This window comes from Balaenoptera acutorostrata, chromosome 12, assembly GCF_949987535.1.
Source record: "Balaenoptera acutorostrata chromosome 12, mBalAcu1.1, whole genome shotgun sequence".
NCBI classification, from domain to species: domain Eukaryota; kingdom Metazoa; phylum Chordata; class Mammalia; order Artiodactyla; family Balaenopteridae; genus Balaenoptera; species Balaenoptera acutorostrata.
Genome location: NC_080075.1, coordinates 55,541,329 through 55,555,885, shown reverse-complemented (window position 1 = coordinate 55,555,885; position 14,557 = coordinate 55,541,329). Strand labels below are relative to the sequence as shown.

General features: G+C 45.8%; 1 protein-coding gene across 3 annotated transcripts in view; it reads left to right on the top strand.

The window, feature by feature from the left end:
* The window catches only part of EPAS1 (endothelial PAS domain protein 1), an 89,541-nt gene that overhangs the window by 62,801 nt on the left and 12,183 nt on the right, over positions 1-14,557 (top strand). For all 3 annotated transcript variants that reach the window (XM_007190076.3, XM_007190077.2, XM_057558007.1), the window contains exon 7: positions 9,739-9,845. In XM_007190076.3, the coding sequence (XP_007190138.2) occupies positions 9,739-9,845 (107 nt within the window). The remainder of the gene's footprint in view (positions 1-9,738; positions 9,846-14,557) is intronic.

The window sequence follows — 14,557 nt, the reverse complement described above, 5'->3', positions numbered from 1 at the left end:
TGCCCTACGGCCGCGTGGCTCGTGTGTGTTCTTTTCAGTGAATGAGCTCTTTCCTCGGTCTTTGCTCCTCCTGTGTCACCTCCATTCCAGCCACTGTCCAGTCTACTTTGGAAGGCTTTTCAAGGAAGGGAACTCAGCCAGACCCTAACCCCCAAAGCCAGGCCTAACTGGAGATTCTCTCAGGAGAGAACGTAGTGGTTAAGAGCCTTGATTCAGTGAGACAGCCTAAGTTCCAATCCAATAGGAAGTGTTCGGTGTTAGCTGTGGTCCTCACCCTAAATTGCTTATTAGAGTAGTTGAAAGAGCACCTAAGGCTGCACATGTAATCCATGTCACTCTAGTTTCAGCTTGAGGAGAGGCTCGAAACAGGGGGGGAAGAGGCTTGGGTTGCTGTGGAAGGGGCGGGAGGGATGGCTCTGACTGCCCCCTGCCTGTCCTCTGCCCTCCCCTCTGTGCCTGGGCATTGGGAACATGGGCGGATCGGGAGGTGGAAGGAGGAAGACAGGGAAGGATAGATGCCGTGGGCAGTGGCTGCCATCAGAGAGGGAAGGACAGGCCAGGAGCAGTGGCTGGGCCGGGCAGGCCTGGCTCCAGGAGCTGCCACTGCAGCCTGCTGACTAGTGCATGACCAGAGGTGGCCTTCAGGGATCTCGCCACCTGACCCCAATTTCAGCAGTGTCCAGAGTCACCACATTTGTCCAGAGTCATAGTTTTTGTGGCAGCTCTTTGCTGCTCCAACCTCTCCCCTCTCACCTTCTAGGGTTTCTCCAGAAACCCTGAGATCTCAGCTTCCCCTTCTCTATAATGCAGATGAGAATACTGTCCGCACCTGTTTCACAGGATCAGTGTACGATGAGATGATGGCTATGGAAGCGCTTTGAAAACCACAAACCCCGTAACTGATGGGAGGCTTTTTGTTCCAGCTGATGTCTTGCTCCCTGTTTTTGCCCTCCCCCAAAGCTAGTCTCCCCACTAAACTCAAGGGGCCAAGACCACTTCTGGAGGCATGTAGAGGCTGGGGGCCTGGAAGAAGGAGAGACCACCAGCAGGAAACTGCCTCACCTTCCCAGCCAGCAGGAAGCCAAAGACCCCAGGAGAGAGCTCCTGCTCAGCGCCCCCCAGGCCTGCCCACCTTTCTCTCTTCTGCTGGATGTCCCATGGGCGTCTGGATTTCTTCATGGTGCGGCCCTGCTTTCCAGGCTCAGCTGAGTTTCTCTCCCCTGATTCTAGACTGACCTGGTGTTGGCTGGTGCCACTCCACGTTTAAGAACTTTCGTAAAAGTGTCCTTGAGTCACTCCTGTCCCCAGAGTGCTGGATTCAAGGCTCTCGGAGGTAGTGCGTAGTTCCAGATGTAGAAGGAAGCGCTCTAACCTCATAGGGAGAAAATGTCACGTGTGAAGACTTGTGTCCTGAAACTTTGACACAGTCAGCGTTTATCATGGCTGTTCAGATTGTCATTTTTGTGATACAAGGATAATTAGAGAGAGAGATTATTCCAAAGGCAGGCACCTGAGAAATCCATGCTGTGTGTAAGGTTATTTCTCAGAGGTAGTCTTTGTATTCCAAGAACCATCCTGGGCAGAAGATACAGTTTTGTTTTTGTTTCTTTTTAAATTATTAATTAATTAATTTTTTTGGCTGTGTTGGGTCTTTGTTTCTGTGCGAGGGCTTTCTCTAGTTGCGGCAAGCCGGGGCCACTCTTCATCACGGTGCGTGGGCCTTTCACTGTCACGGCCTCTCTTGTTGCGGGGCACAGGCTCCAGACGCGCAGGCTCAGTAGTTGTGGCTCATGGGCCTAGTTGCTCCGCGGCATGTGGGATCTTCCCAGACCAGGGCTCGAACCCGTGTCCCCTGCTTTGGCAGGCAGATTCTCAACCACTGCGCCACCAGGGAAGCCCAAAGATACAGTTTTGTAATGTGCACCCCTCTCCGTAATCTTCCGAGACAAGAGAAATTCTGCCGCGTAGCCCGCGTGTCTCCAGCTTCGAGGTGGGGTGGGGCGGTGCGGTGCTCCGCATGCCTTAACCTTGGAGCGGCTGGAGCAGTGCAGGCAGTGAAAGCTGCGTGTGAAGCACAGCGCTAATGTGACCCCAGAAGCGCTGGGAAAACCCTACTGTCCTAGAAAATCACTCCGCATCCCTAGATAACAGAAAAGAAGGATTTTTTTTTTTTAAACTTAAGACTTTGATCCTTGTTAATGTGAAGGGAAAAAAGTCCTCTGGAAAGGGTAATATGAAGTTATCCCTCATTCATTATCTTGTTTTGAATGAATTTCAGGTCATTTCTTGAAAGCATCTAACCTTTGGGTAAAAGGAAGAGGGGACAATAACATGAGCAATTGGGTGCCTAAGAGTGGAGAAGACCCTCTTCCCAGAAAGCGGAGGGGCCCTGCACTGACTTCTTAGTTTGGTTCAGGGCTGGTAGGCAGAGTCGATCCTGGCTTGACGCAGCCTGTGATTTAGGGCTTTGTGACTCAGAGTGTGGAGGGTGATATTGCTTATAAGGTTTGCTAGACACATTGCACTTTCAGCAGAATCTTGCCTTTCAAGAAACCTAATTACACGGCCCAAACTCTGAATTCAGAGGTGCTGGAAAGATGGATGCAGAGGCATCTAAAGACACAGAATGCTGTGCCACACAGAAGTTGTGTTTAACGGATTTTAGCAGATTAGTTAACAAGGGCACAGACATGGCTCAGACAGTTTATAAAGTGACTGTTTTCAGTCCTTGATACCTATGTGTTATTTCTCCATTGCCTTGATGAAGACTAGGATATTTTGGTTTTGGTAGCTTGTCTTGTTTACACTTTTTGTATTGGGATGGGGAAGGATATACACATATTCATACTCTCTCGCTCTCTCTCTCTCTCTCTCTCTCTCTCTCTCACACACACACACACACACACACACACACACACACACACCTCTTCCAAGATCAATGCTTCAAAAACCCACACTTACATATCATAGCGGGGTGGGGTAGGGGGCATTCCATTTTAATCAGGGAATTCACTAGATTTAATGACATCTGGCACACATGAGGGGCTGCGATTTCCCATAAAGGGGATTATTTTCCCAATGGGAAAGTTAGGAAGAATCTGATGAAAATGTAAGGCAAGTAGAACCCACAAAATCACTTTTGAGGCTGTTTGGTACTTTTTCTTAGATGTATTGAGACCATAGACATAAACAAACAAAAAAAAGAGAAGGATCATGGAGAAAAAGGGGAGAACAGAGAGGAAAGGAGGGGGGAGCGACAAATAAAATAGAAAAGAGTACCCTAATCTTGTGTTTAAGTCTCAGGTTTCCAAAATCAACTGAACCTGAAACAACTTATTCTGAAACATCTGAAGTTGAATAAAGGAATGCAGATGATTCAAAATGCATTCATCCTGCTCCTCTTAACAGAGGGTCAGAGGACCATGTCAAGTCCTGTATTAATGATCTGAAACAGCAAATATTGTTAGAAGTGAATTCTATAACAATTTATATGTCAGTCACACTTATGTGTATATACAGTCAATTGCTCTAGATAGGGGGAGTAAAGTTGAGTAGCAGGTTTAAAGAAGAATATCCTGATTATCAGTGTAATGGATGATCTCATCTCCATTTACAATTCAGAAAGAGGTGTTATACTCTGTCTCCTAAAATGAGCAGCCAGTTAATGAACTGTTATTTATTGAGCATCTGCTATATATCTAACCCAGTGCCAGAGACTAATTATATCAAAGAAGAAAAGAGATGATTCCTGATCTCCAAGAGTTTGGAGTTTGAGACATGAGCAACTTAATGAACCATTCCCCCAAAACGAAGACAAAAATTGTTCTCAAGTAGTTTAACTTTAAAACGGGGGTGGTTCTTGGACTTCCCTGTGGTGCAGTGGTTAAGAATCGGCCTACCAATGCAGGGGACACAGGTTCGATCCCCGGTCCGGGAAGATCCCACATGCCGCAGAGCAACCAAGCCCGTGCGCCACAACTACCGAGCCTGCGCTCTAGAGCCTGCGAGCCACAACTACTGAGTCCGTGCGCTGCAACTACTGAGCCCATGCACCGCAACTACTGAAGCCCGTGCGCTCTAGGGCCCGTGTTCTGCAACTACTGAGCCCGCGTGCTGCAACTACTGAAGCCCATGTGCCTAGAGCCCATGCTTCACAACAAGAGAAGCCACCGCAATGAGAAGCCCACGCACCACAACAAAGAGTAGCCCCCGCTCATCGCAACTAGAGAAAGCCCGCACGCGGCAACGAAGACCCAATGCAGCCAAAAAATAAATTAAAATTAAAATTAAAAAAAAATAAAATAAAATGGGGTGGTTCTTAAATTCACGTGGAGGCGCCATCTAGTGGAGAAAGAGAATAACTGTGAAAGAAGCCAAGCCATCAAGGAGAGTGGGGCAAATCTATAATGCATATAATCCCACTGTGATTTTGTGTGTTTTATGAGTCTTCCTGTATGTTAGAAATAAATTATAAAAGCAAATTATGTGGATGAGAGAAGTATCACTGGGGGAAAAGTTATCATAATAGTAAAATTTTCAAATTAACAAGGAGGGTCCTGTAATTTTTACAGATAAAGAATTTGAGGGCAACCCTGTTTTGTCATTGGGTTAAGGCAGCGTAGGATGTAATAATATCAGGAGTTACAGTTTGATAAGTTAAGATGCCTGCATTTCAAATTCTGTGGATCAAATCTGCGGTGAATTCTTTTTATACGAAGAAGTTGGTAGTAGTGATGATGATAAAAGTGAGGAGATAGTTGAGGATTGTAAAGAGGCTGTCAATACATTATAGAGAGCCATGAGTTGTAAAACACACACATCAAAACACCTGAAAAGCAACAGTATTAAAGTCGGAGAAGAAAATAGACTGACTTCGGGCAAATTAATAGTAAAAGATTATATACATTCATTGTGTACTGAGATACATTTAACAAATTATTTTACTTTTTTTTAGAGGATAAGTGGCATCTTTAATTCAAAGTGATCTTTCAGACTGATATATTACATGTCATTTTTAGTTTCATATTTAGTGTATTCTAAATATTTTTGCAGACATACACAGTAGTCTTTCTTTACCTATCTTATGTAAGACGGTATAGTGTGTTTCTTTAAATCCCTGAGTTAGAAGAAACTTTAAATGCTCTCCTTGTGCATCTGTGTCTCCTCCAAACGACGATGTTCTGAAATCAGCCCTAAGAAAGTTTGAACAGATTTATGAGAAGTGCTTGTATATCATCCTGTCTAATCTGCTTGAAATACTCCTTGGAAGAGGCAGCTCTACAAATCCTCTTTGGAATTTATTTCAAAGTGTAATAGACCTCACAATTCAAAAATTATTCCTCTGCATGATCTGCTTCTCTCCTGCTACAATTCAAGGCAAATTTCCCCTTCCTGCTTGTGGGTTTCAAGGTAATGAAAGGCAGCTGTAGCATTTGGTGGCACTCAGGGTCAGTCCAGGATTGAGCCAGGGCTACCCTCCTATGTATACTATGAATAAATTCACCCCAACTGTAACACATAACACTGATAGGATGGAAATTCATTATCCATTAACTATGGAGCTGGTTGTATAGATATTCACTTAACCGTGTACTACTGGAGGAAAACACAAGGCAAAAGTATTGTTGTTTAAAGCCAAGAAAATCTGGATAGAAATATATTGAAACACATGTCATTGAAATCTGTGTTAGTGAATAGTTTGGATATTATTGGGGAAATGCAGTTTCAAAGCTAAAAGCACATACAGAAACCAAAATGAGGTGAGTCAAGTGTTGCCTAGGAGAGGGCATTGCCAGAAGGCAGGAAGGAAAGAAAGCAGACCTTAATAGAAGGATGGTTTTATTAGCAAATGCATTCCTTGGAAAACAAATAGGTGGTTATGAAGTACTTAAAACTTTTATCCTCTCAAATAGTTTAAATGCTCTCTAACCGTCCACGATTAGTTTACTGAGTGAATCCTGTACTCGTAGGGAACAGGGGTAAAAACTGCAGCCAGACCTTGTTTGACTCCAGGCTTGGCGTGTGAAGTAGGGAGCTTGCTGCCTCGTCCCTCGTGGGCGGGCGCGTGGTGGAGCTGCCTCAGGCCTGCGCTGCATTCCTTCTGCCTAGGAGGCCACACGGCACCGACACTGCAGCCCAGCCTGAGAGTGCATTTCTTCCTAGCGCTCATCCACAGGTAGTCCACGTTGAAAAGGGCCTCGCAACATTTTTAAGGGTAAAGAGCAATGGATGAGCAGTAACTGTCATTTTACATTGTGAGGCAGACCTGACTCTGAAATCCAGGGCCCAGCTGTCTGACCCACATATTTCCTTGGGGCGACACTAACTTCAGATTTTAACCACCTTTTTTTCCTCTCCATTCTCTAGTTTCTTTTTTTCTTTCTTCCTTCTGCCTCTGCCTCCTGGGGCTGCCTGTCAATGTCTACATTTCTCTCCTCACCTCATCCTTGATCTGGTTCTTTTCCTACTTTATTATTAAACAGGGACCTCTGTGCTTCTCATTTCTGAAGTCTGCTGAATTAAGTCCTTTTATATTTTCTTCCGCTCTACAAAGAGAACAGCACTACTGAGTTGACTTTTGAAATTTATGGGTGACCCCAAACTGATTTTTTTTTTTTCTCCAGAGAGTCAGGGCCCCTTAATTAGAAAGAACGAAAGAAAAAAAAAATAGTTCCCCTGCCCCTGGTGAAGAGAGCAGATGAAATGGTGTTATCACAGCCCAGCTCCGGAGGCTTCCCTGGGACAGCGGGAAATGAGCAGGGAGGGCCCTTGTGTGCCGTGGAGGCCAACCCTATAAACAAACCGGGTTCGTTAGCCTCCCCGCTGGCGTCGGCATGCCTGCAGATTGAGGGCAACGACCATTAGCTTTGAGTTGGGGTTTCCTGGTTTTGTGAAGTCTGACCAGTCGAATGTTCTTCAATTGTGTTTGGGGTATGTGTATTTCCCAGTTTTTATAGTCGTCTGTTTAAAGGCATGAAGAAGGAGACGTTAAATATTTATTTTAGTTGACAAGATAAATGAAGGCTGCTACTGGGAAGAGAGCTGGCAATTCTGAAATCGAGGTTTGTTTGTCCACTTCCAAAACATGCCCATTGTGTGCCTCTGAATGGATGGTACATTAATTAGATTAAGAAATATTTTATTTGAGGCTGATTATAATAAACATTTACTTTGAGCATTTCAAAAGATTCTAATCTTGAAAGAAAGTGTAATCTCTTCAGAGTAGAGTCAGATCTTTCCCAGAACAGCCTCATTTTTGAGGGTCTCTAGGAAACTCTAGACCTAGTTCAGGAACAGTCGTTCATCTGGCACATTGGTGATAAATGGCCAGCCTGTTGTCAGCACAGCCCACCGGTGCAATTCTGATTCCCAGGCTAAGGCTGAAAGGCATGGGACCCATCAGAAAAGCTACATGGGTGTAGGAAAGGAAGGGCCAGCACTGTGTGGCCGTCTCCTTGTTCTCCCTGAATCTCCACCTTGGCTAAGGTGCCATGAATGCCAGCCCTGGAGGCAGGCCGCCGAGGAACATGTCTGTTGCTGATGAGTTCAGAGACCTCTCTGCTCAGGGCCAAGTGAGGGGACAGATCCTCCTGGTCTGAGACCAACTGGCTGGTGCAGGTGAGCTGCTGGAATCTCGCTGGAGAAATCTCTGCTGGGCTAAATCAACTGAGACCTAAGCTTCTCAGCTCTGTTGTGTTGCCCGTTGTTTGACAAAGGTTTTAACCCCCAAGTCTCACCTAGGCAGAGAATTTGCCTCTTCTCTGCCCACTTCAACACCAGACACACCTTACGGAGTGGAGAAAGGATGGATTGAACATCATGAGGGCTGCGCTGAAGGCTGTGTGTGTGCACCATCGTGCACTGAGACAGGTGACCATGCTCTAGGAAGAAAAGTGGACCATTAGTGCCCAGGTTCCTTAGCAGTGCTGGGCTAGACAGGGCTCTGATTGTACCTTAGGCCCCCAAAGACTATCAGTCCATTGGTCGGCTACTCTAGCATTTACTGAGCACCCGTTGTAGCGGAGGCCAAAGGAGAATGTGGTCCCTGAGCTCAGGGCTTGGCAGCCTAGGATGTGGAGAGAAGCATACATAACTCCTTGTGACATTGTGTTTGCCTGTTAGGACTCGATGAGAAGGGGAACCTGGAGAAAGCTCCAGGGACAAGGCGAGACCTTGAGCTGGCCCTGTCATCATCAGGGCTCGGAGAAGAGAAGGCCTCAAGGCTCTGTGGCAAGCATGGGTTTGCCAGGGGTGGGAACTGCGAGGAGAGGGGTCTACCGGGGAGGGGGGACCTGCCATGCTGCCGATCAGCTGCAAATCAGACTGCTTGGAAGATGGAGACAAGACTCTGGGGGCTTAGAAGTTAGGTGGAGTTTATTTACTCTGGATGTGGTTGGTCCTAGGTAAGCTGGAGATGCTTATGTAGCGGGGTGACAAAATGGAAATAATATTTTAGGATGATTTCATCTGACCTGTTCAAAACCCATATGGAGCGGGAGAGAGGAGTAGAGACAGGAGACCAAGGAGCCACGGCTTCTGCTTTCCTCTCCACACTGTTCCTCTCCAGCGTGGACAGGTGACAGGGCTGTGCCCCCAGAGTCATGTATTCCAAAATAGAGCTTGTAATGATGAGGATATAGCATCACTTCTTGCTCATGATAGGCTAAGTAAACAAGACAGTGAGCCCGTTAGAAAAAATGTGAGAGAACAAAGATGATGAGAAATAATGTTTAGGTATGACGTGGGAAAGCAGTTAATCTGGTGGTTCTTGGGCATGGCTTTGTTTATTTTAATGATTCCAGCACAGAGCAGAGGGTCCTCAGAGAGTTAAGTGATTCTTCATGGTTCTCCACATTTGCTTTTTCTCTGCCCACTTCCCATCTAAGGCAGACACCTTACACGGAAGCTGCCTATTTATCAGAGTGTAACGAAGAGGCACATTTCTAGGACTATGATTTTGTATCTGTTCCTCTCGGCACCTCCTGCCCTCCCTCCTTTCCTTGAGATAGGAAGAACAAGTAGGAGAACCCATGAAGGCAAACCTGATGTCTAGGAGGTATCTGAGGTCACCAGGCAGGACCCGAGGGGAGAAGGTTTAAGCACAGACAGGGCTCTACCTGCCTGGGTCCCTCCTCAATCCATGGTTAACACACATGCAAAGGCTGCCTCCATGCTTTTGCCAACTTGGGACCACATAATTTTCACTTTTCATTCATATCGCCCTCTACTAGAATAAGCTGGAATAGTCAGGATGTTCCTGTTTTCGTTCTTGCTCTGTCCCCGGACACTTGTGTAGACATCAAGCAAATTGTCTACCCTCTCTGCATCTCTGCTCCCTTGTCTGCAAAAACTCTGGGTGGGGGGCAATGAGAGCCCCTTCCAGTGGTCACTGGAGCAAGGCACATGTGTCTATTTGGGGGTGGGAGGTAGGGAGCCCCTGAACAGGTGCTTTTTCTTCCTCCCCAGACACAATCCAGGAAGGGCAGGAAGAGTGGAGGTTCGGTAGACCCATAGTTGCAGGTTGACCACCATGTTTGCAGGTTGACCCATAGTTGCAGGTTGACCACCTGGTTTGTTGTTGTTGTTGTTTTTTCACTTGGATGAATGGTACGACTGGGATGTTTGGAGTGTGTTTCATTGAATGTGTGCATTTGAATTACCTTCTACATATAGGTCCTTGAGCCCCTGCTCATATTCATATGGTCTTTCTTTTCCCCCTTGCTTTTTAAAAAAATTTAGAATCACAGAACTGGTTGGTTACCACCCTGAAGAGCTGCTTGGCCGCTCAGCCTACGAGTTCTACCATGCACTGGACTCAGAGAACATGACCAAAAGTCACCAGAACTGTAAGTTCCAGGAGTGCCCCATATGTCTGTGGAATCTGGCCTTGAGTGGGGTGTGACTGGTGAGAAAGGAGAAGATCCAGTCGCTTCCTTCACAGAGCCATCATCTTGTGTGGCAGACAAGACTCATGCCCTCAGGATGGTTAGAGAACCAAGGCTGCCACCATCCTGTATGACATGCTCGTGCAAATTAGGAAAAGGGCACTTTTGGTAGGGGACACACAAACACACCAAGCCATACAGCCTGGAGAGTGGAAGGTGGGCTGAATCTCAGTCCCTACTTACCACCTCACTGAGCACACTTATGCAGTTAACAGTCTGCTTAACCCTATGGAACAGCCCCGCAGAGTGTAATACAAGACAGCATGTCATCAACTTGGGTTATGCTCTATAGAAACATGTACATCCATTCGAAGAAGAGGGCTGGGAGAGTTCAGGAAAAAAGACAGGGCACTTGAGTTGGACCTTGAAGGATGGGGGAGCATTGGTCTAAACAGAGGTAGAGGTTGCACGATACCAACCTAATAGACGTGTTGAGGTGGGCCCTGGTTTTCCAAGAGCTTGCTTGCTGAATCAAGAGAACTCAGTTGGGGAAGGCTGTCCGGGCAACCCAGTAATGGTGTGTGGAAATTCAAGCCTTGCAGCTTGAAAGAAAACCTGAATTATGAAAGGATTCTAGAACAGGGCTGTCCAATAGAACTTTCTACAATGGAAATGTTCTTCATCTGCATAGTCCATTGGTGACCTATGCTGTATATTAAATATATCTAGTGCAACTGAGGAACTGAATTTTTAAAACTTAGGGGTTTTTTTGTTTTTTTTTATAAATTTATTTTATTTATTTATTTTTGGCTGTTTTGGGTCTTTGTTGCTGTGCGCAGGCTTTCTCTAGTTGCAGTGAGCAGGGGCTACTCTTCATTGCGGTGCGCGGGCTTCTCATTGCAGTGGTTTCTCTTGTTGCAGAGCGCGGGCTCTAGATTCGTGGGCTTCAGTAGTTGTGGCACGTGGGCTCAGTAGTTGTGGCTCACGGGCTCTACAGCGCAGAGCTCAGTAGTTGTGACACACGGGCTTAGTTGCTCCACGGCATGTGGGATCTTCCCGGACCAGGGCTCGAACCCATGTCCCTTACACTGGCAGGCAGATTCTTAACCACTGCACCACCAGGGAAGCCCTAAAATTTAGTTTTAATTAAATTTAAGTAGCCACACTTGGCTAGTGGCTACCATATTGGACAGGGCAGTTCTAGTGCATTTCAGTTGACTATGTTCCCAAATAAGGCTTCCCATTTGCAGGTGATCGAAGACAATTTTCTTGAATCCGTACAGCCCATCAACATGCAAGGACTATGGGTCTGTAACCCTATACCTGGCCTACTGGGGGAAACAGAAATTGATAGGATTGATCCCTGCCCTAAGGGATCTCATTTCTGCAGGAGAAGGAGGGCTGTGGGCTCCGTGGGAGCATGGTGGTTCATACCTTCTGCCTCAGTATCTAGCATAGTGTTTGGTACAGTACAGGCACTAAATGAATGATACACCCAAGGGCAAAAAAAACATATTTGGGAAAGAATGCTTCAAAATAAGTGCCCCCAGTGCAGATCGGGGTGCTGAGAGGATTACAGAAGGATTTAAAATTGGTAAGTCTGAGAAGATTCCTGGTGGCCCTTTTGGTCTTGGACTCCAAGGATTAGCTGTGGCCTTGGAGTGGCAATGAAGAAAATGGAAGTGCAGTTATTTGTCCGTTGTTCCTAAATCCATCCATCTATCCCAAGGTTAGGACAGCTGAAGTTCAGATCAGCAGGCCATAAGCTGTATAGAAGCACAGTTAATATTCTCTTAAGGAATGAGATCTCTTTCTAATTGGTTTCTTTGCTTCGTCCTCATGGCTTTCGGGTTTGATCCAACAGTGCAACAGGGCCCCTAATGATATCTCAAAGAAGTTTCTCATTGTGTTCTCCGGCAAAAAAAACAAACAATCCAGCTTCCCCATTCAGGGACCCAGGGATGCGGGAGGGAGGTGGAGGTACTTTTGTGCACCCGTGGATGTGGCCCAGCTCTAGCCTGCCCCAGCTTTGGAACTGTAGGACGTGACTCCGGCCTCCACTCTGGGATTCCCCATGCTGTTCTGGTCCATGGCGGTTTCAGCTCCCAAAGTCATCCTGGTACTGGGACTCAGGGACCTGGCTCTGGCCCAGCTTACCCACTGATTCCCAGTGCCTGGCTTTCTGGGGCTTCCCTCCTTTAGATGTAAAACTGGGGAAAAGCCTAGCCTTCCTTCTCAGCCAAGGGTGAGTCAAAGTAGAGGACAATAGCAAAAGTTTCTGGAAATTCTTGCAGGACAGTATTGTACTTTACCTTCTGGGGTGGGAAAGTAGAGGAAACTACTGTCAAAGAGAACAAACATGATGGCTTCTCACTAGGCCTATGAAAAGGATTTTTTTTTTTTTTCCTTCTCTTAGAAAATCTTTGATCCTTAAAAAAGAGCTGGGGTAAAAAATTGTCATATTAGTTTTCTGCTGAATCCAGGGGAAATATGGTGCAGATTTATTGAATCTGTGGTTTTAAGCATTAGGCACACTTAAAGGTAATTCACAACCCAAATGGAAATCACAGGTTCCCTTCTTCCCCTGATGGAGCCAAGTAAAGCAGCTCTGAGCTCAGAGGCCTCTACTCAGCCAGCCTGAATCCAGCAAAGGGAGATCTGCATGGGATGGAAATTGGGTTAACGCCAGCTAAACAGAAGCCTCTATTTCTGTTTCTCTTTCCCTCTCCTTTTCTGTCTTTCTCAATCTCTCTCTCTCTCTCTCTCTGTCCCTCTGACCCTGTCTTTCTTGTTGGGTTTATGCAGATAAAGTTGCACCACAGACCCACACTCATACTGTGGAATAATTGGAGGCCCAGGCTTGAGGCTCGTCCAGGTTTACACACCAGCATCCCGAATTTATGCATGTATGTGTGTCTTAGCCTGTGAAAGTTTACCGTTGAAATTACTGGGGAAGCTCAGACCTCAAACCAAATTTAAATAATTGAAAGCCATCATTTCCAAATGGATTAGTAATTTATACATTGTTACCCTCAGAAGGTAAGGGTTTGGGGGAAGGGGGGTTGGTTTCTCTTTGTTGTGTGAGGACATTATGTGCTCTTAGGAAAACAAGATTAAAGGCCATAAAAAGCCTATCTACCAAGTAGCAGGCCCCTCACCAAGGCTGGCATTAATGAGCAGATGATTAGAAAGCTGGCGTAATTATATTCTACTGACAGAGCAGGCCCTCGCCTGCAATCGCTAGAAACGCAGTTAAAAACCTTTGCTCACTGCACTGTTTAATCAAAAAGAATAAGATCCCTGAATCTTGTCTGCATTAAGAATAAGTTAATAAGTTAATGAATAAGTTAACTCCAGGCACTTGAAATTGTGCAAGAATCATGTCTCTCGGGCACGGGAGCCTCAATGGGATAGATAAAGGGAGATGAGGGAGGACAGAGTTATTTCTTTGGCCAAAGGGTCCATGATGGTTTAGGACAGCAGCAACCACCAATTCAGTCCTCCTAGTGAAGTGTCGCCCGGGGGCATGTAGTAGGAGGGCACTGTACTCCCGGCCACAGGCTGTCGAGTAACCCAGACTGTTGTCCTGTGTGATGTAAAGCAGGTCACAATCCCTCTGGCCTTAGTTCCCTCATGTTAAAAAAAGATGGTATCTGTCTTCCCTACAGCACAGGATTTTATTGAAAGATTAGACAATGATGATATGACCACTTTGGAAAATAACTTGGCTGTATCTTATAAAGGAAACATGTACTTACCCTATGACCCAGCCAATGCACCCCCTAGTTGCACTCGCACTGTATGTCCATACAAAGATTTGTACACAAATTTTATAGCACCTTTATTCATTATAACCAAAAACTGAAAACAATACAAACATCCATTGACAGGTGAATGGATAAATTAGTTATGGTATCTCCATGCAGTGGAATATTACTTAGCAATGAAAAGCAAACCAGGAATACCTACAACAACATGAGGGCTCTGGGAAACATGCTGGGTGAAAAGAAAGCAGACACGAAAGAGCTCTTGTATGATCCCACTTACATGTGAATGGAGAGAAGATCATTTCTACGTATAGCAACAGAAAACAGATCAGTGGCTGCCTGGGACCAGGGGTGGCAATGGGGATTGACTGTCAAGAGGTATAAGATATTTGGGAGGTTGGATGATGGAAAGTTCTATACCTTTGATTGTGGTGACTGTTACAAGGGTCCATACAGTCGGCAAAACTCATTGATCTGTGCTTAAAATGGGTGCATTTTTTAGTGAAGGTAAATTAAACCTCACCAAAGTTGACTTTTTTAAAATGCAAACAAAACCAAAAAAACTTAGGACCCTTTAATTTGGACTATAAGCCTGTCTACTGTTTCCACTGAGGGGGGCCTTTCAGCAAATCAGTCTAAGCCTCAGTTTCTTCAGATGGAAAACAGGAATAATAATAGATACCTCGTGGTGTCACTGTACCGTGAACGAGGTGATGCTGACACTAATCCCGTGGATGCTTTATGTGCCAGGCACCGTTCCAGTTCCTTTGCAGAAATGAATTTATCTAACGAGATGGTTTTGAACCCTGCAAAGCACGATACACATGTAAGTTATGTGTAGCACGGTTACAGTGCTTCCTGTAGCTTGGAGGGGATTGTTAATTTCTGAACAGGGGGAAATGTGCC